Genomic DNA, 20,745 nt, shown 5'->3' with positions numbered 1-20,745 from the left:
TGAAATATCATAGATGGTGGAAATCTGAAGGGGTAGTAGGCAATACTTCGAGGTAAGTCAACATATTTGATACCCCACAGGCTACCATTTCACAAGAGCTAACTTAAGCACCACCTCCCAGTTTACATTACTGATGGTGGCTTTAAATGAAAAATAGGAAAGGTGAAACTCCTAGCTAACATTACGCTAACATTACCATAATTAGCCCATAATAAACCTTATCAAAAATATATTTTACTATTTGCATTTGAAGTTCCCTCTCTTCATGTGAAATCTGAGAAAATGGCAAATGTGTAAATGGGGTTAACAACTAGTCCATAAAGCAATGGGTCCAGTCACTTTAGCTACATTCACCACTTTTGTACAGTGTATGCTGTGTTGCATTGTGGGTCTTTGACCTGTATAGTCAGATAAAAACAAGTCACGGCTAGCAATCACAAGACGAGGCTGAGTTTTCCAAATGAAGACATGACTGACTTTAGCCAGATTACTGAATGTTTATAATGTTAACTGTCTAATTATACAGTTAAAGAGCAACTGCATCTTTTAGTTGTAAGCTAACCTTGTTAGATAAAAGCTGACTAAAATAAACATACTTTGTTTCACTATTCATGTCATAGTTTTTAACCAGACATTATATTTAAAAAAAAGGTGTAACTTTCTTTCAAGCAATGCTCAGGCTTGTTAGCTCTTGAAGGAAGAGTCCTGCCTTGTTTAGAGGGACTACACAAATCAGCACAACATGACATATAACACCTCTCTTAGCTGCTGTGAGAGATCCAAGGAAACCAAACCATGAGGCTTGTTAAAACTGAAATGCTTCTCGAACATTTAGGACACTATTGCAACTGTTTGAACCATAGAACTGCATAACCATGGACAGCACAACAGCTACCCTGAGTGAAGCCAAAACTTCTAGAGCTCCATAAAAACAGATGGAACATGGGTCAAACTAGAAAATTAAAATACAGGGCAAATAAATATTTTTCTAATATACTTTCTGCCACAGTTGTTAGTTCTGATCATGCTAATTGGTATGCAAATGTAAACTTTTCGGATAAGTTTATTTTTAATGAGTTATTTGATGTTTAAAAGAGGGTATATGACATCACGATTGACCGCTCTATCAACAAATGTGGGCTCCCAAAGCACTCTCTACCGGATTAGCAAAGTAGAGGAGAAAAGGCGAGAGAATCTATTATGTTGTTACAGTTTCTCTGTAAGTTAAGTGCATGTTTTGAGAAGTCAGGAAGGGTTTGTCTCCTGCCAGATTGCTTCTGACCCATCAATAAAATTAGAGAAGAAAAAGAAGAGGAAGGCCACTTCTGCATTTCCCTTGGCTCCCCCAGTGCAATATGTCAGTGTCCATCACGGCAATACTTTGGCTTCACATTTCACAATGGGAGGAGCATGGAGCAGCGGTGTCCTTATTAATAGTCAATTAAGGTGATTACCATGACATTAACCACATAATAACATTATAATCCAACACAGGTAATACCGTCATACCTTACTGAATATTTTAACCCTCTTTGGCTCAGCTATAAATTTAATTTCCACAGAAAAGTTCTTCTTATTAAATTGAAATGAGTAGCCTGTGGAATTGATGATAAATCAATCAAAATTGCCAGACGAAGCATCAATATTGTCCAGGTCATCTAGGTTCATTATTTTCACAATCAGCCCCCTGTCCCTTCAAGTAGTCTGATGCTAATGAGTTTTGTCCTAAAATACCCTTTTCAGAGAGTCACTAAATGAGACACACTACACACTGGCTGTTTGGTACCTCTGACATCAATTCTCTCACAATGTTAAATGAGTTTCTGATTTATGAATATTTAAGAAGGGGGTGGGGGGGCATGATTTCTTCCCTAATTGTTCAATTTTGGTTCTGTTTCTTCACGTATGCCTCTGGGTGTTTTTTTCTAGAAAGTGACCTGATTGCTCAGAGACTCACAGCTGGAGATGTGAAAACCAGCGTTGAAACTGATTCATGAAACGCTTGGGCACGGACTGTTCAACATAATTTGATGTTGTTTTTCTTTGGTTGTTAGAACATGCCATTTAGATGAGCTTTTCTAGCTCTGACAACTTGAGTGTCACAGGATTAATTTTGGCTGACATGGGCACATATATGGGATAACTATTGTCATAAAGTGTGCTAGTTTCACTGTAATCCGACCACTAGACTGGTAAAGGTCTCAACAGGAAAATAATGGCTGTTGCACGGCAGAAATAAAACACTATAAAACTGTTAGATATCGTCATAAATCACAAACTTAGGAACAGAGAGACACCACAGACCCGAGTTGGACTATCATAGCAGATTATAATGAGTGTTAACTGAGGGTGAGAATGAGACTCATGATCTTTTTTTCCTATCCATGACTCACTCACAAGAACACGTACTGTTTGTGTGTGTGTAATTGTGTGTGAGAAAGAGAGAGAGAGAGGAAGAGCACACCTCTCATCATCAGAGCGGGCTGCAGTGTTGAGGTAAAGCTGCACACGCTTGGACTTTCTACAGGCGGAGGATACCAACAGGTTCTGGACTGTGTGAGACTTTAAGGAACATGTTTGACTGACAGCTCAAAGAGGTATTTCTTTAAATGTTTACTTTTTTAAATTCCATGCTCCCTCATAGCTGCCAAATCTTCATGACCATTGCTTGATGTCTAAATTTAGAAACATCTTAAGGTTTACATCTCGATTACGAGAGCATCTTCTGTATGAGCATTGTGTGCAGATAAAAGCATTACCAACTGTTCAGGACACGTGCAAATAGCTGATAATGCATGAAAAGACAAGTATTGATCTTCTTTTCTGTCCTCTTCATTGGATACAATTTAACTAGTCCTCCTTGGAAAATTCAGACATTCAGGAGAGGTGTCGTTATGATCATTTCTAATGTGGTCAGGAGGTCAGAAAGCTTGAGTAAGTCTAAATTTACTTAATCATTGTCTGCAGAAAGCATTCAGAAATGTAAAGTTTGTGCTTTTTCCATTTCTTTCAGATTTGAATTTGTTTTAAATTTTAATATATGCAGACATTCATTTTAACAGAATTCAACTGACTTGATGATACCACTCCACCAAAATCAGAGAGCTAGTATTTTATCATTTTAATCCTATCTCGTAACTTATAAGCATGCTGACTGCTGTGGTTTATGCTAAAGAACCTCATCTTAAAGTTAAGGATCTGAGCGATGGCAATCTTCTCCAAGCAGCTTTGCAAAACCAGATCAGCAATCACGCCCAATTCAGTCTCTTTTATTACATCTCATTTTACGGTGCCAGCGTGTCCTTTTGTGAAGCATAACCTGGACCCAGATTGTCAATGTAGATTACACAAACACATTTCAACAGATGCTTTGGATGCCAGTCTCTGACAATCAGACTCTAGAAATGTTATTCCAGCTGTATGAAAAGCCAAAAAGATGCCAACATGAATGGACAGATGATTGCTGTGTTGTGATGAAAATCAGAAATATGGCAAAGAAAGAAAAGATTTGGAAGGACATAAAAAAGTGAAAGAACTCCAGCATGAGTGAGTGCAGACCCTGGACACTCTGGCTATGTTTGTGTTGCCTTCTTCATTCACAGTTGTGTGTCTTGTGATGTGCTGTGTGTTGTGTGAATCTGAAGGACAGTGTGAAGAGGAGACATATGAAACTGAATGACTGCTGTTGAGAGGGACCCACAAATTTTCAGCCTTTCATTAAGATCGATTGAGAGTTTGAAGATGCTTTGTAATCAGCCTGGCCAACTGCGACTCATCTCTGCAATCTCATTGTAGTTCATTAAAATTCTTGTCCAGTAAATTCTGAAAATATTAGTAAGCAGTTATGGTGTCAAGTTATGCAACTTTGGTCAATTGTGGAAAATATGGAGCAGTTTTTTTAATGATCTCCTTCTGGCCTCTGCAGCGATGGACAGCTGGGAGAAGACATCAAACCAATCCAGGGTCAACTTCTCTTCATCCCCATCCATGTCTGACTCCTCATCCCCCTTCTCTTATTCCTGCTGCAACTCCTCACATCCCCTCTTCCCAACCACCCCGTTCTCAGCCCCGTCCTTCTCTGGCCTGGACCTCCTGTATGACCTGAAGCTCGTCTTTCTCCCTCTCTACTCGGTCGTGGTCCTGGTGGCCTGCTTCGGAAACCTCTTACTGCTCTTCCTCATCTGGCACAACAAGAAAAGACACAGCACTACCAACTTCCTCATCAGTAACCTGGCACTTGTCGACCTGGTCATGTGCATCTTCTGCGTCCCTCTGACTGCGTCCTACGCCTTCGACCAGCGTGGATGGGTGTTTGGAGGCCACATGTGTCATTTTGTCACAGTCATGCAGTCTGCGGCGGTCTACGCGGCTGTCTTGTCCCTCATGGCCATCGCAGTGGATCGATACGTGGTTGTGGCTTACCCAATTCGCAAAAGAGCAGGGTGCCACTTCTGTTGGGGTCTGGTGCTCCTGATCTGGCTCACCTCTCTGGCTCTGTCCACACCTACAGCCCTGCACACTGCGTACCTGGACCTACGACCTGCAGGGCTGCAGGTGGCTGTGTGTGAGGAGTTCTGGGATGGCGAGGAGCGTGGACGACTCATCTACTCTTGTTTCATTCTTTTCTTCTCCTACTTTGTCCCACTGGCTGCTGTCTCCATCTCCTACTGTGCCATATCCTATCATCTGAAACAGAGAACCACGTCGGGCCTGACAGCATGTCCAGAGCTCAGATCAGCCAGGGCCATGTGGAGCAAGCGGAGGAGGAAGACCTTCTTCCTGCTGCTGGTGTCCGTACTCTGTTTCGCTTTCTCCTGGCTTCCCTTACAGGTACATACCAACAGACTAGAGACAACATATCCACCTGAAAGAGGGTCACACTTAGCCTGATGATATTAAAATATATTAATGAAACTAAAACCAATGAATTTCAATGTGCCTAGCTATAAGAAGAGTGTCTGCATTCCTTATCGACTTCCTTCTTTTATTTATCATCAATTCACTTTCTCTGTCCTTGAATGCCTCATCTAACATGGTTTAACTTTACAGGTGGTGAATCTGATCCGTGACCTGGACACAGACTTCTCCATCTTAGGGAAGAACTATGTGAACATCATCCAGGTGTCAAGTCACCTGTTCGCCATGAGCTCTGCCTGCTACAACCCTTTCATTTACGCCTCACTGCATGACAAGTGCTTGTCCTGCCTGTGTGACCACTTCTTGTCCCAGAGGAGAAGCAGAGGAAAGGACAAGGGTCAAGGGTCAAGCATTCTGACGATGTCACACAGAGTGCAGCGCCTTCACACCTCCACCATTGTGGCAGATTCAGCAGGCACTGCTGTTGTGAATAACTTAGGTCCACAAGACAACTACGCTTAGAACGTGTGTTTTTTCAGCTTGATCGGATAAAAATCTGTGCTTCAGAAAATGTCGCAGCGTATCTGCTTTACAACAGACTGTGATAAAAATCGTATTCGCCTTCATGTTATACCAAACTGATTCATATAACTCACAGATTCACAGACACTATGATTCAGATGGTGGATTGAAAGGCTTTTATACAACTGCCAGTGTCTGCAGCTGGTCAGGGTCACAAAACCCCCCTACAAAAATAAGAATGATTGTGTGTGTAACGTTTTCTTGACAAATATATGAATGGTTATATACACAAAGTCTATTTAAAATAGAAAGAAACTGAACAATTTGATTACATTTTGATCTATTTTGGCAAAAATCTGTGAGAAATTGTATAGCTCATCATCCCTTTTCTGTATATATACATATTATTGTGAGTTTGTAATACTGTGATTAAACTTATGTCATATGTATGTATGTAATATTGTTTTTTTTTCCCATTACCGGGTCATTTATTTGGCCTTGCTGTGCACATTACCTGATATGTTATTTGGGTAAATGTCTGTAATACATCCTGTGTGTAATATAACATTCATTAAGTTGAACATCACCCACTAAATAGGTCAGCCATTCAAAGATGTTACATAAAAAAGGCACATGAATAGTTTCTAAGATGATGAATGAATAATGTATTTTCATGTAATTCACTGGGCTCCTTTCACACTCCCTGCCTTGACATTTAACAAGTTTGCAAAATTTGCAGTGTGTTTAAATGTCAACATTCAATGGTGGGAGAGCAAAGACTCATCCGTGCTTTGGTGTGATGTTTTAAATCTGAGAGAGTGAATAAACCTGAGGGGATATTTTATGAATGGAGAAATATAATTCATATTTTTGTGTGGTCATGCCCTGATTTCTGTATTGGATGAATTCAAATAATGAGAGTTAACTTATGTTGACTTTCAATGGGAATGGACCAGTTACGTTTTAAAAATGTGCAAATGTGCATTTGTCAAACTGTGCTTACTGCATGCACTTTATTTTTTTACATATATTTAGAGATATTTATCTCCTTTTTTCTCATGTTTAATCCCAACTGAACTACTCACTGGTTGAAAGCTGTCTGTTTTTGAACCAGCAGCTCAAACCAGCTGTATTTATACATACTTGATCAAAGACTTGCGCATGAAGTGAGGCATTGAAATCAAGCAGTCCAGGGTGTTACAGGTGTCATTCTTGGTTTTGGACCATTAAGTCTCCCTCATGAGTCATGACATCAGCCATTACAGAACTGTTTGACGTTGGTATAATCTAATACAAGCTCTAGGTCATAACTAAGATCCTTTCAAACACTTTATACAACCCCCCGGAGCAAGAAAATAAATCAATAGAACAGTTCATCAGTAACACTTTGCTCTTAGCTTACAATTTTCAGCCATCAGTCCATTTCTTTAAAAAATGATGTCAAAACGGAACCCATTCAACTTTAGAGTGCTTCAATGCAGGACCAACAATCAATAAAACAGTTTTTTTTGGTCTGTGTTTGTGTTTTGTTTTTTTTAAAGCAAACGTCACGTAACGTGTGCCATGTTGATTTTTCATGATGTTTCATGATTTTAATGTAATTCAGGGTCATTTTTCAGAGTAAAAGCACAGGTTTCAGTCGCTGATTTTCAAGCCCAGGCAAGAGAGGTGTGGATGAGCTGCAGTCTGAAAACAATAGAGGGTGATAAGGGGACACTTGTTGAGCTTGTATAATATCCTGGAGACACAGCTATTGTCACCTCTGCTAATGGGGGCAGGAAACGGACCACATGCAATGTATTGAACGCAAATCTCACATCAACTTAAGTAGTTTGCTATCCCCACGTCTGATTATTTTTTGAACATCCTTTGTGAAAATGCAAATGAGAGCAGGCTTGACACAGTCTTCACATGCAAATGTTAATTCTGCTCAAAAAGTAAGCACCAGTGGGTTTTCATGTATGATGGTCCTCTTTAACTCTAAGGATGCTTGAATGTAGTGTATTTACAATGTGCAGAAGAATAACCCAACCGCAGCAGAAACAATTCAAGCAGAAAAACAATGTGATCCAATTTCTACAGGATTATGTTTTTGTTCTGATGTAAACTCTTACAGTCCACTGAAACAAAAAATAACAAAAACAAACAAACAAGAAAACTCCGGATTAACCTTGCAGTGCACAGATGGATGAAACAATTTACTGCCTGTCTTATGCTGCTGTATAAATCTTGTTTTCACCTGAGGCCCCGAGGGCTTTCAAGAAAAAAATGCTTCTTTGTCTCAGAGCCTTGTTTGTGTGTAACAAGTGAGAGTTTTGCAAGGGAATGGAGAAAATCCAGAGAAATAACAACCCTCTTCTCACAGGAGAGGATTTTGTACCGTCCAAAAGAGAGTCCGGAAAAAGAAATCTGAAAAAATCTGAAAGCATGGAGCTGTGGCTTTTACATAAGTCAGAAAGAAAACATGTCTCTCTGTATATTTCTGTCAACAAAATAAGTCAAATCATTTGTTTAATAAAAAGCAGCACCAAATTGCCACAATCATCAGGAATCCTCCAGAGGGAAAGGCCATTGTGTGGGATTCAGTACACTGCTAACATGTACAACCGTTCACTGCGCGTTAAATTGGAGTGAGTCAGTCAGCCTGTGTAAAGCCTTGAAGGTGTGTTATTTAAACACCTTAGAACATTTTCTGAAATACACGTCCCAGCACAACTTGGGCAGCTCGCCGACATGACATGAGGAAATCACATTTCAGGCCCTTTCTCCACCTCTGACAGAGAGGACACCTGAGGAAGAGCAGTTCCTCCTCATTCATATTTTATGTTTATACATCAGTAAATGCCTTTTACATAACTAGTGAAAGCTTTGTCTGGTATCAAAATATCATTCATATTTTTCCAAGCCTCCATCAGATTTGCTCAAGTGCACCTCAACACTTTTCATTCATTTCATCAGTTTAACATTTCCTCCACCATCAGTCAGACTACCTGAACATATGAAGTCAGTACTTTAAGCTTATTCAGCTATTGATCAGTTCCAACAAAACCATTTTCCTCTAGCTGGCAGCCAAACATATGCACGGGCATCCCCGGAGCACTAGACATGACGTGAATCCCCGGGGTTGTGTTGCCCTGACATTTGCATACCAAGCAGGTAGAATAACCTGTTGTAGTTACTAAATCATTCTTTTATAGCCAACCACTAAAACAAATTGAAAAGCCCTTATTCTTTTTTTTGTGCTGAGTTTTTCTTTGTCCACTCTGGGCTACCGTATATAAATGCCTGACAATGTGACGGCTTCAGAAGGACCTGCTACCTTTGTAGATGAAAAGGACTCAGTCTTAAGAAAACATTTCATGCATCAGAGTGGTCATACACTTGAGATGTTGAGTGCAACTGCTAGGAAATTTAAGAGAGCACACACAGATCTTGTATTCTGGTCTTTCTGCAGAAAAAAGGTACTTGGAGGAAATAGCAGAAAAATCACCGAGACACACTCAGCGCTGTACAGTCATTGAGCATGCACACAGGAGCAGGCAGGAGCATGCAGAAGCACAATTACATCTTGATTTGAAGGAGCTGAACTTTGTGACTCTTAACACTTGGGTGCCTTTTCTTACAGATGCAAATGATTTACCTGCATCTGTTTCATAAACCTCATAACCAGATCAAGTGGTGCCAAAGGCCTCATACATATTCATCAGAGTCCTGATTGTTGGTGTTGGGTGATTTATGATGTCTGCAGTGAGGATGCTCTCAGTCATATTTTCTGTCATTATACACAGAGCAACAGCTTAATGGGATCATAATCATGCCAGGTGGAAAGACAGGGATGCATTTAAGAAGCAGACACAAGAAGGAAGGCTTGAGGCAACAAAGAGATAAATCATTTTACACATCATATATATATTAAGTTGTTGATGAATTGGGATTTTTTAAAGTTATATTTTTAAACTTTTAGACCTTTTATTCGGAGAGGAGAGAGCAGCGGATAGAGCAGGAAACCAGGAGAGAGAGCAGGGAGTGGCAGGCGAGAAAGGGGCCGCAGGTTGGACTCAAGCTTGGGCTGAGGAGGACCAGGACTTCAGTATATGAGGTGCAAGACTTAACCTCGAGGACAAACCGACCCCCTATTGAGGAATTTTATCTTTTTACCTTTTTCTGATATATAGCCTACTAATTAAATTTATATTTTGAAATTCAGACTATTTCATGCAGCAGTACGTTGTTTTTGGGTTGCCTTTCATTTTGACATTGTTTAACTTTTGTAACGGCAGATGCTACAAATGACAATTTAGACACATGACTGTCTAATTGAGACATTGTGAGAACTGATTCATTCAAATGATTTGTTCATGGTTACGGAGGAGCTTGATAAATCTCATTCAGTCTGTGTTGTGGATAAAACATGTTATCTCAAACATTCTGCAAGCTTGTCAGCCAACAGTCACAATTAATTGTCTTTGGGGTGCCGTTGGCCTAGCGTTCTAAGCACGTGCCCCATATACAGAGGCTATAGTCCTCGTTGCGGCGGTTGCAGGTTCAACTCCTGGTCTTAACCATGTACTGCATGTCCTTCCCTACTCTCTACCTCCCAAATTTCCCGTCTGTCTTCAGTTGTCTATCCAATAAAGTAAGAAAATGTCCAACAAAAAATAAAACTTGAAGAAAAATGGGCATTTATTTTATACAATATTCAACGCACTGGTATAAATAATTTAAATTTGATATATCAGTGCTCTGCTCACTGTCATAAACATGTCTGATCAAACCAGATATAAAACATTGGTTGAGTGAGCCATCATGTGGGCAACATTCATTACTACAGCTCTATTTCACAAAGAAATCTACCCAACACATGTTCAAACTCATATATTATTTATTACAATTAAATACTTTTCTTATATTACAGAGGTCCATTTGAAACCATACAAATAATCTGTGCTGTGATTAATATTTCCGAGATATTTCCAAAAACGCCATGCAAAGAATAAGAACAGAAATTCACATCAGAAGAACCAGAGTTTAGGATTCTGTACACCTGGGGATGATGAAATGTTTACTTCAACACTCTCCCCACCTCGTCACTTTTTGGTGCAAACGTTTCTTTGTGGTGATACAAGATCAGACTGGCGTCATCTGAGAAAAATGAAAGGCATTTGGAAGGTGAGTTCAAACAACAGTGACTGCTCGTCTTTCTCTTTATGGAAAAAGCCTGGAATAAAGATGGGTTGATGGGAACAGGCACAGAGGACCAATTAAGACATAATTACCACACATCCTGATTAAACATAATTAGTCTGCTGAGTGATTCCTGAGGCCGTCATATGAGCTGTGTGTGGTTGATCCACAACACCTACTGGGATTTATAATTACAGAACCAAATCACACCAAATTAGGTTTACCATATTCTGCTTTGTTGTATTGTGCTGTGTTATTTAAAGAGATTATTCAGTCACATTACTGTTCAAAGACTTTGGACTTTGGGATGATTGCAATGAAAGGATAGCTTAGAATTCTAACCTAATTCATTTAAACAAATATTATTTCTTAAAACAAATATGGATCCATTCATGAACTATAATGAGATTTAATCTTGCAGAGCAAAATTATTAGTAATGGGCGTAAAGCAATAGCACACAGGATGTGACTATTGTAAAGAGATACTCCACCCAAAATCCATCTTTTGACTACCAGATCTTTGCCCCAGTGCATGTGAGGATGTCTGAAGTGGTTTGTTGTTTCCTTACTTTATGTAGCACAGCGCTTGGAGCCAAAGAGGTCAGAAGCGTGAAGGCAGATAAACATGAAGCGATTTTTAAATTATGAATATTTTTCTGTCTATGCAAAAGTCCAGAAATTATAGTTAACTGTCGGTTAACCAAAATATGACTTAGTGTACCACCTACATGCTGTGGTATCAAACACTTTAGAGCTTTTCAAGAAAGCTGTGCCTAAAGGAAGTTTGTCAAATTGTGTTTTTCTTTTTCCCTCATAAAACCTTTGTGAATATTTTGACACAATATGAAGTTTTTGACCGGCTGGCTAAACTGAGGCCCTAAATTATGTAGGGGTGGCATTAACATGACATGAATAAACAGCACTTATTGACACTTTCTGTCACTACTGATAATATCCGCTTCGACAGCTGATATTGAAGTATCATACAGATGTTATATTCCTGTTTTTCAATGTTTAACTTGTAAAATAACACAAGAGAATGTTGACAAATAAACCCTCTTGACATAAACCCTTGATATATTCAGAAAGAAGACGTCAAAATAACTTTAAAAACTAATTGCAAGCTGCTTTCAATAAATTAACTGTCAACCTTGGTAAACATTGCCCATGAAAGTATCTTTCACCTTAAGACAATGTGCAGCATGCTTGCAGTTTTTGGTGGACTAATGCTTCTTCACATATGTCTAATAAAACAGATGTGCGATAGAAAAATAAACTAAGTATCAACAAAAGAAAAATATGCTAAATTTAAATGAAAAGAACGCTACTAGCAGACAAAGTAGTCAAAATAGTTGATTTTAACAAAGTCCTGCCCCTGACTAGGCAAATAGCCAATCAAAATTGAAGACGTTGTGGCACCTGGGGCTGCCCCTCAGATTTTAAGGGAGTCCCATGCCACCCCTGGCTACCCCCCTGGACATGCCACTGAAGCTAAGCTTATCTGTTACAAAGTGTTAGTTGTTTGGTGTTCAATTTCGAGCTATGGTAAACAGTTTTCAAAATAAAAGTGTTGGATAAAGATTCAGTTTTGTCTATCATGTCCCATAAGATCAAATGAAAGCGATGAACATGAGATGCATCTCATGTTTCTAGGAATCACAATCAGCAGACTAAAAAGCTTCATTTCTCCAGGCTGATTTCGGTACACATTTCTAAATGAAAGGCTGGGAATGTTCTCTAAGGCAGCAAGATAAAGGGCACAGGCTAGTGGCAAGGTGACTTTAAATCATTGTTGCATTCAGCATTTAAAGGTGTATAGGCAAAGCATCATCATCTGAGGAGAAGTGGAAGGAGAATGACAGGAAGCTGGGAACGGCAAAGGTGCGTTTTGGTCCTGCAAGGTAAGCATCTCTGATCACATGTTGGCAGGTGTACTTCAAAACTGTATCTGAGATCCTTCAAAATAATCCAAACGTGTCCTCATATCCACCCAGAGGACTTCAAGACCTCAGCACATCTAGCAGGTTTGTTTTGGGCAAGAGAGCTCAAGCAGTCACAGAAATACTACTGCGGATGACTCACACACTTTCATCAGAGACAGTGCAGCTAAGGAAAGACATCTTTAACCTCCTTTCTATTAAGGAATGAAAGCCACTCATCTAAAACTCTATTCTTTAAAATCATCTTCTGAAAATAAATTATATTTTCATCTCAGTACAGAAATAAATACATATTTTCTCTCCAACATAGGAATGAATCATCATCACGGTTCTAAATGCTACACTCAATACATTACTCACCATCTCATTGGTGAACAAACAAGAATATAAGTGACTAACTGATGCCATCTGCCTAAACAGACACTTATCCAGAAATATAAATGCAAATATACAGTCAGCTGACACCAGAGTCAAATCACACCTCTGGCAAACAGCTCTGAGAAAGTAAAACACTCATAAGAATTGGCATAACAAAAATCCCCTCAATGCTCAGCTCATTGGACATCTTCACACTGCGACATCAAGCTAACTGAACTGTGCTTTCTTTACAGAGTGCAGTTCTGTTGTACATTAAGAAAATCAGCACAAAAGTGGATTTCAGAGCAACAGATATGACATGAAAGCTATAACCATCCTGGAAACTCTCATGAGATTGAGCCATAGAATTTTCACATATCATGGTTTTCTGTGTAATCAATCAGTGGTATAGAAAAAAGATAACTTAGTTAATATTTCAGATCAGGAAGTTTAGAGGGAAATCTGGTGAGTGCTCAGGGCAGTCAGTCATGATTATAACAAAAGAAAAATATTAAATTAGAGAACTTGAGTTCGCTATTTTGCATGATCTCCAAGATTTTGACGTGAACACTGATACCACTGTCATGACTTTCAGGAAATATGGAACTCAAGGGAAGTTGAACAGAAAACCAAATACCCAGCTTGCAAAAAAAAAATGCAACCCTCACCTGGTTTTGGGTCATTTATCTTTATGTGGTGCTAGCATAGACTGCAATTTAAGTCAAAACCATAGACTGTATAAATAATGGACGTAGTGCCCGGGACGTCACCATTCTGTTTCTGAAGCGCTGTTTTGAGGACAATCGGCAGCGGCAGCCATAGTGCTGCTGTCTAGCGATTGTGACGTAAAGAGGCGGGCTTTGAGCCTCCTCGCCAACAGCTACAGTGTTCCCGCCTGTCAATCAAGTCAGCTGTGCCTCTCATTGGAAGACTCGTAATCTCAATATCTTCAAAATTGCCCCATTAGAAAAAAATTCACCCCCCCTGTACAGTGTGTGCCGATCGCGAAATGAGCTATCCAGACTACACTTGTTTTTGTACCAGGCTGTAAACATGTTTATTTCTGCTGTAAAGATCGGCTTTTTTAAATTGGGGTGTGTGTGGTTTTTACGGTACTTCTGGAGCCAGCCTCAAGAGGATCCTCGATGAACTGCAGTTTTTAGCACTTACGCATTGGACTCATATTTAGACTGTAGGTTGCTGCTTCGTCAAAACTAGCATAACTAACAAAATGTCAAGGTGTCAGTTTATCGCTACCGATGAATGTTAATTTTATTATTTAAAGTTCTGTCAAACACTGAAGTTGTGTTCTCTGAAACAACAACGGCAGGAACAGCTTATCTATGTTTGCTAGCTAGCTTATTTTAGCATTAACAAAGGAAACAAAATCAACAGCTAGCTTTGCTCTGACCAAAACGCACAACAACAGCTAGCTCAGGAAAAAGTTAACCATGTACAGGCAACACACAGGCTAATTGTTTCCTCCTGTTTCCAGTGTTTAAGCTAAGCTAAGATAAGCTTACAAACAGCTGACATTGATGTAGCTTTATATTTGCCAAACAGACGTGAGAGTGGTATCAGTGATTTCATTATAAAGTACAATTCTTCAAATTCAACTGGCTTCTAGAAAACCATGTTTTACGTCACGATCGACATATTGACAAAGTTGCGTAATGTCATAAGCCTCTGAGACATTTTTGTTCCTCTCTTTTCAAGGACAAACGGGGCACCACCTCAAATTTTCTTCAATAGCATTTCATTGAGACACATATGTGCCAGAAATCTGTCACACTGACGGTGACATAATTCATATGTAACACCAACGGTGACATAATTCATATGTAACACCAACTTCTGTCCATATCTATCATATGTCACATTTCTAAGAGCTACAGTAGCGTTTTCTACAGCAGAGTAGGTGCAAGGTTCTTCACACAGCTGCTACGACACCAGAGAGCCATGTATGAAAAAAAAACATTTACATCCCCATATTAATCCTTTTACAATATGTCAGACCATTACCCTCACTGAATAAATGTGTGGCATGGAAGTGTGAACAAGAACTTTCAAAACAAAAATGAGTTAATCTCTTAATCCTTCATCCTAATCTTCCAGTTCCTCTCACACAGGCAGTCCATCGGTTTGTAGCAAGTTAATGTTGTGGAGGATGAAACCAAGGTAACATAGCCTCACGTCTCAATGTGTTACGTGTCATGTCCTGTCAGATGCTACTGCAGGTTTTTGAGGAGGCGTCCGTAGCGGAAGTCATAGACGTGTCGACAGAAAAACACCAGCTCGGGGTCGACGTCTTCGGGCACACAGTGGTGGGTGGGCATGGTGTTGCCAACAACGGGTGGCACCAGGAGGGAGGCGGCACTGTCGTGTACACCCTCCCTACGGCGTTTTACCAAGGCACAAAATCTGGAGGAAGCGCAAATACAGGAAATCAAACTCAACCCTTATAATTCTCTGCAAAACAATATGTTTCTTTGAAGCTTCAAATCGTCTGCCTGCTTTGTAAGTTAAACATCATGCATTTTAATCCAATGAATGAAGCAGGACCGTCCAAGAGTTTCAACAGCAACAAGTTTCATGCAAGAAATATTTATTCTTCTAAAGCAACCAGAAGCTTTTTTTCTTACCGGCAATACTGTGCCAATGTTAGGACATAGCATTTGTCTTCAATACAGGCCACACTGTTCACATCCTGGTGACGAGACGCAAAGATCTCATTCTGGAAGAGGAAAAGCTGTGTTTAGTCTTGAGGTAGCCCAAATCTCAAAAAACTATCTTCCAAATAAGCTGTGGGAACTTTTCCCAGAGACTAGGACTTTAAAGGAAGGGACAAGGCTCTAAATAAAGTATATCTCTGCCTAAAAAGGGCACCCAAAGTACAGGGTCTGTAGTTGCAGCGCTGAATATTACAGAAAAGTTGAGTCCGAAAGAACCTATCTTACTTTTATGGTCTTTCGAAACAAAGGGACAGAGGAACCTCTTAGTCCTTTGAGAAGTTGCTACTAGTACTAAAAAGCAAAAGGTACTTTTGGAGAAAATGCAGCTAAACTATCAATATTTGATCTGCACAATCTGCTCATATCTACAAGGACTTTAAAAAACAACACATCCACTGCCTTTGACTCAGGCACCTCTGTCTAACCTTCACTTCCAGATGTAAAAAAAAAATTCAAAGGATAAAGACGTTTCATTTCTTCCTCTAAGCGCTGTTTCTTCTCTCACACTGCTGCTCTGATGTGTCTGTTGTTTGTTAGCAGCAGACAAATGACAGACTTCATGTGGTTTATTGTTTCTGGAGATTTAATAAAGTGCAGCATGTTCCTCTGGGATATTACTGACAACAGGAAGCAAGAAAAACAGAAGCTGCTCCAGCACATGTGTGTTTGTGTGTGTTTGCTCATTCACTGTCAGCTCTTTGAAACACATTTTCAGTTTGAGGTTTGGCCAAACTCTCAGAAGTCCTCTCTTGAATTATAATATTCTCATTTTGATGCAAAGTCGGTCCACAAATGGGAATGGGAAATGAAAGGCAGAACTAACTTGGAGAAGGCTGAAAAGTATTTTGTTGGAAGAGAGGAATTAAGCAAATACATTTTTCATTTTTTTATAGCCATCTATTTTTCATGTCAACAAAGCTCAGAGAAAGTCCAAAATCAACAGTGCAGGGTGGCATCTAGCAAGAGACCCATCCATCCCTATTTAAGATGCAAATCTTTGAAAAAACATGTCACAAAGAAGTTTAATTTGGGAGGAAATGAGGAGTACTGTAGGAGGTGCGGGGTTTCAGTCTTTATTCATAAAAAAGCATAAATAGGATATTTGTTGGGGACTATTTTCAGCTGTGGATTAATACATCTCTGCTGCTCTAGCAGAGAGTACTTACAGCAGCAGGCTTGTTTGTGTGGGATCGACTCAAAATAAACTGTAGAGGCAGTGTTTATGATAATGAGTGGATGTGTCACCCAGTACAGCTGTGTGGCTCATTGTTGGGAAACAATAGAGGTTAAAAACCTGGAGGAATGGGCTAAACTTGGTTTTGGATACACAAAACTTGTGAGTAGGATCAATTCATTTTTTGGTTTGGTGTTTTTAAGAATCTTTTGCTGTATCATCTATGTTGTCTGCCAATTTTAAAAACAAGTTTAGCTCAAGGTTATGTTATCGTAATCAGAGATGTGTAAAAAGGGAACATGAGATATCGGACTCATTGAATACAGTTTATTATACCTTGCTTCTCCTTGCTAATACAAACTTTTAGTACATGACTCATTAAAGCTATGTTTAAGTTAAGGGTAGAGGTATACGATTTTGACATGCTCAAACTAGGATTTTATGCAACATAAAAATTTGTGACTCACCTCACAATTCATACTAGGGTTGCGTCCCCCCTGTGTGTGCTCTGGACGGTAGTACCAAAACAGACTCATCATCAGCTCTCCTGTAGAGGTAAAAAACACATAGGTGAATCAAGTTCTCCTTAAGTTATCTCTTGTGCTGTGAGGACATGGAGTGTGCATCACATGTCCCACCTGACTCTGGCTCTTCCCACAGAGCTGAGATCTTTGCCACGTATGGCAGAGTCTTCTTCCTTGGTCCAGATTTCAGCAGAACAGTGTCTCTGACCCGAATCAGATCCCCGTCCCTCTGGACTCCCTCGTAACACCTCCTCAGCACCATGGCCTCCTCTCCCTGAGAACACAGGAAACACTGACACTTCAGACAGACTCATACTGGTAAGGTGTGAGAGGCTGTGGGGTGAAAGCTGCCATTTTCCTCTGATGTCATGTTTGGAGTGGGGCGGCTAAATAATGTCAAAATGTCATACCAATGTACTCCAGGTTGTAATTTGGGTGACTTCAGACTACCTGACAATCGTTATCACTTCACCACCTCTAGATACAAAAAGAAACAGAACCATAGACTGTATAAAATATGGACGCAGTATCCGTGACGTCACCCATCCGTTTCTGAAGCGCTGTTTTGAGATCAATAGTCGGCGGCAGCCATATTGCTGCTGTCGAGCGATTGTGCTGTAAAGAGGCGGGCTTTGAGCCTCCTCGCCAACAGCTACAGTGTTCCCGCCTGTCAATCAAGTCAGCTGTGCCTCTCATTGGAAGACTCGTAATCTTAATATCTTCAAAATTGCCGCGTTACAAAAAAATTCACTCCCCCTACAGTGTGTGCCGATCAAGAAATGAGCTATCCAGACTACACTCCTGTTTTGAACCAGGCTGGAAACATGTTTATTTCTGCTGTAAAGATCAGCTTTTTTGAATTGGTGTGTATGTGGTTTCCGGTACTTCCAGGATCAGCCTCAAGTGGATCCTCGATGAACTGCAGTTTTTAACACTTCTGAATTTGACTCATATTTTTAGACGGGAGGTTGCCGCTTGGTCCTATATGATCATGACATCATAGAAAAGTGGCTGCTGTGTGGCTATGGACAGTTAAACAAACTCTTTGTCTCAACAGAAATATGAATAGTCAAGTGTTATGAAGAAACAATAGAGTAGATGAGCTTGTGTGATAATGATGCAATTGTTAAAAATCTAAATGTTTAACTCTCTTTGGTCAGTCTGGGGAATTTACACCCCATTTAATTAAAAGCAGCATCATCATGTCCTCATCACAAAGCCCCAGCATGACTTTCTCTACGTACCACAGAGAAAACCTCCTTCTGAAAGGGCACGCCAACTGGCTGCCAGCCGTTGGTGCTTTTTTGGCGTCTGTTCTTCGCCTGCTTGGCAACTGATCGCCCTCCGACGCTGGCAGGGCTGAGCTTCTGTTTCTTGTCCCTGTTGAGAGGGCAGACAGAAGAGCTGATGCTGCTGGTGCCACGCGCGCCAGACCTGGACCCGCTGGGCGACTTGGCACTCTGGGGACACTCCTTCGCCACCTGCAGAGGAGGCTGTGGTTGGCTGGGGTCGGACAGAGGAGTCTGGATGTGGGGCACTGATTGGCCGGCTGGAGGCACGCTGGGAATGGGGCAGCCAGTGAGGGTTCGGGGGCTGGGACAGATGGGGATGGAGGAGGGGCTGTGATGGTTGCCGGGGGTTGATGGATAATCGTCTGAGGACGGAACAAAAAAAAAAAAAAGATAATGAAGTAGAGTGACAGCAGCTTCAGTGATCAACAACATTTAACAAGGTTACATAATAGAGACACCAATGACACCCGGCTGTTATTAGTTCCGCTGAAGCAGCAGAAAAAACAAACAGAGCCTCAATTAAGGTCAATTATAGCCTTTAACAGCCCCTCACACGTGTATACACACACACGCACACACTCACACACACAAACAATAGAAATCTCTATGAAGCCGAAAGTCAAAAACACCACCACTAACTGTGTGAAATAGCAGGTAGTAAGCACTCCCATGACACTGTTGTTGTGACGACTTTAGGGGGAATTAATGATCAATTTAATCAACACCATCAGTAGCCTTCATTTACTCTTTCAAAAACACATACATTTCAGCTTTAGGCTCCTTGGTTTTCCTTTTATCTCAACCAATCACAACATGAATACACTTTCGAACAGCATGTCAATTAATCACAAACTACATTCAAGCTGTTGCCAAATGAGGTCATAAAGTGTCAATTAAAGCCATCACTGTCACTTAAATCTGCATTTCATGGTGCACTGGAGCTCCAGCGTGCCGGAAATTAACAGACAAAGGGGACAAAGTCAAAAAAGAAAGCTATACAGTGAGGAACACAGGAATCAATGCTGATACTGCCTTTTCTATTCCAAAATGCAAATCAATTCAAGGGGTCCTACCAGTCTAATCTATATTAATAGTGTCTGCACAAACATGCAGAATCTTTGGGTGCAAGACCAGATTTTTCTACCAGAATGCTCAGGTTTTTTTGTTTGTAAGTCAGAGATTAGTTGTCCCCTTTGTTATCTTTAAGAGTTGGCTGCACCAGAAGCCCCGAAAGTAAGCTGGGTCTCGAGGAAGCTTAGTTCTCCTCAAATGCTAGCTGATGGGTTCTGAGATTGTTCCAGACTAATAGCAAAGCCCCTTATGTGCTGGATGTACGAAAGTGTGTTTGACTGTTTTGAATTCAGCTTCTGATTTATACATTTAAACTGTGCAATAATTCATTTTATATTTTTATAAAAGTCAAGGAGGAAAGTGAACTCTGCCTGTGTGAGTGAAAAGTTTACAACGCACAACTGACCCTCTTGATTGGAACACATTTACTGCTGTACAGAAACGTTGCTTCATCATGACTTCATTATTGTGTTGCATCAGCACACCCACACAGGTGTTTTCAGTCACACTAATTACAGCCCTGCTCAGGTGGCTCTTTGGTGGAATCACACGAGGTCACAGGAGTAAGTGAGTGTTTCACCTCAACAGGTGCTACAAGATGAACTACAGATTGAGGATAATGTTATTCAACATTTTTAAATGTTACTGCCCACTCAGTCCAGAGAAAGGGTCTAATCACGCAGCACGGGGCTAACATATGTGTGGGTGCAGCTCTGGCCTTTTCACTACAGGTGTGACGATGAGGAGTCTGATTTATTACAACATGCATAATAACAGGGCTGCGTTCAGCCAAAGAAAACATTTCAAAATGTGCAGAGGGAATGTGCACCTGAATAAAAAGTCAAATTAATTTCAACCTTCATTCTTTTATTGTTTACACACGAAACATTCCTGTTGTAACTTGGTGAAAAGTCTCCCCTTAAAAAGCGCATGTAATAAAAATCAAACTGAAGATTTCCACTGAGATGAAGCTTGATTTTCTCTCAAATGAAAAGGTCAATCATCACAGCCTGACCTTGTTTGTGTGCTGGAGACCACAGAAAACTGAGCAGTGTGCAGCAGCATACTGGTGTGTTCTCATGTGTAATTAGT

At 40.3% G+C, this 20,745-nt stretch overlaps 2 protein-coding genes across 3 annotated transcripts in view; one reads left to right on the top strand and one right to left on the bottom strand.

Annotated features, from left to right (window-relative positions):
* The first annotated feature begins 2,894 nt into the window (after window positions 1-2,894).
* On the top strand, window positions 2,895-5,828 carry prlh2r (prolactin releasing hormone 2 receptor). The gene is made up of 3 exons (XM_034675443.1): window positions 2,895-2,920; window positions 3,894-4,830; window positions 5,050-5,828. The coding sequence occupies exons 1-3, from the start codon at window positions 2,895-2,897 to the stop codon at window positions 5,377-5,379; spliced, it is 1,293 nt and encodes a 430-aa protein (XP_034531334.1). The 3' UTR covers window positions 5,380-5,828.
* A 4,235-nt stretch (window positions 5,829-10,063) lies between these two features.
* Window positions 10,064-20,745, bottom strand: part of bahd1 (bromo adjacent homology domain containing 1) — a 41,625-nt gene continuing 30,943 nt past the window's right edge. For both annotated transcript variants that reach the window (XM_034674254.1, XM_034674255.1), the window contains exons 3-7: window positions 18,535-18,944; window positions 17,405-17,564; window positions 17,234-17,313; window positions 15,503-15,594; window positions 10,064-15,281 (exon numbers count right to left, since the gene is read on the bottom strand). In XM_034674254.1, the coding sequence (XP_034530145.1) occupies window positions 15,089-15,281; window positions 15,503-15,594; window positions 17,234-17,313; window positions 17,405-17,564; window positions 18,535-18,944 (935 nt within the window). In that variant the 3' untranslated portion in view covers window positions 10,064-15,088. The remainder of the gene's footprint in view (window positions 15,282-15,502; window positions 15,595-17,233; window positions 17,314-17,404; window positions 17,565-18,534; window positions 18,945-20,745) is intronic.

This window comes from Notolabrus celidotus, chromosome 22 (genome assembly GCF_009762535.1).
Source record: "Notolabrus celidotus isolate fNotCel1 chromosome 22, fNotCel1.pri, whole genome shotgun sequence".
Taxonomy (NCBI): domain Eukaryota; kingdom Metazoa; phylum Chordata; class Actinopteri; order Labriformes; family Labridae; genus Notolabrus; species Notolabrus celidotus.
This window is presented reverse-complemented; position numbering and strand designations above follow the sequence as displayed.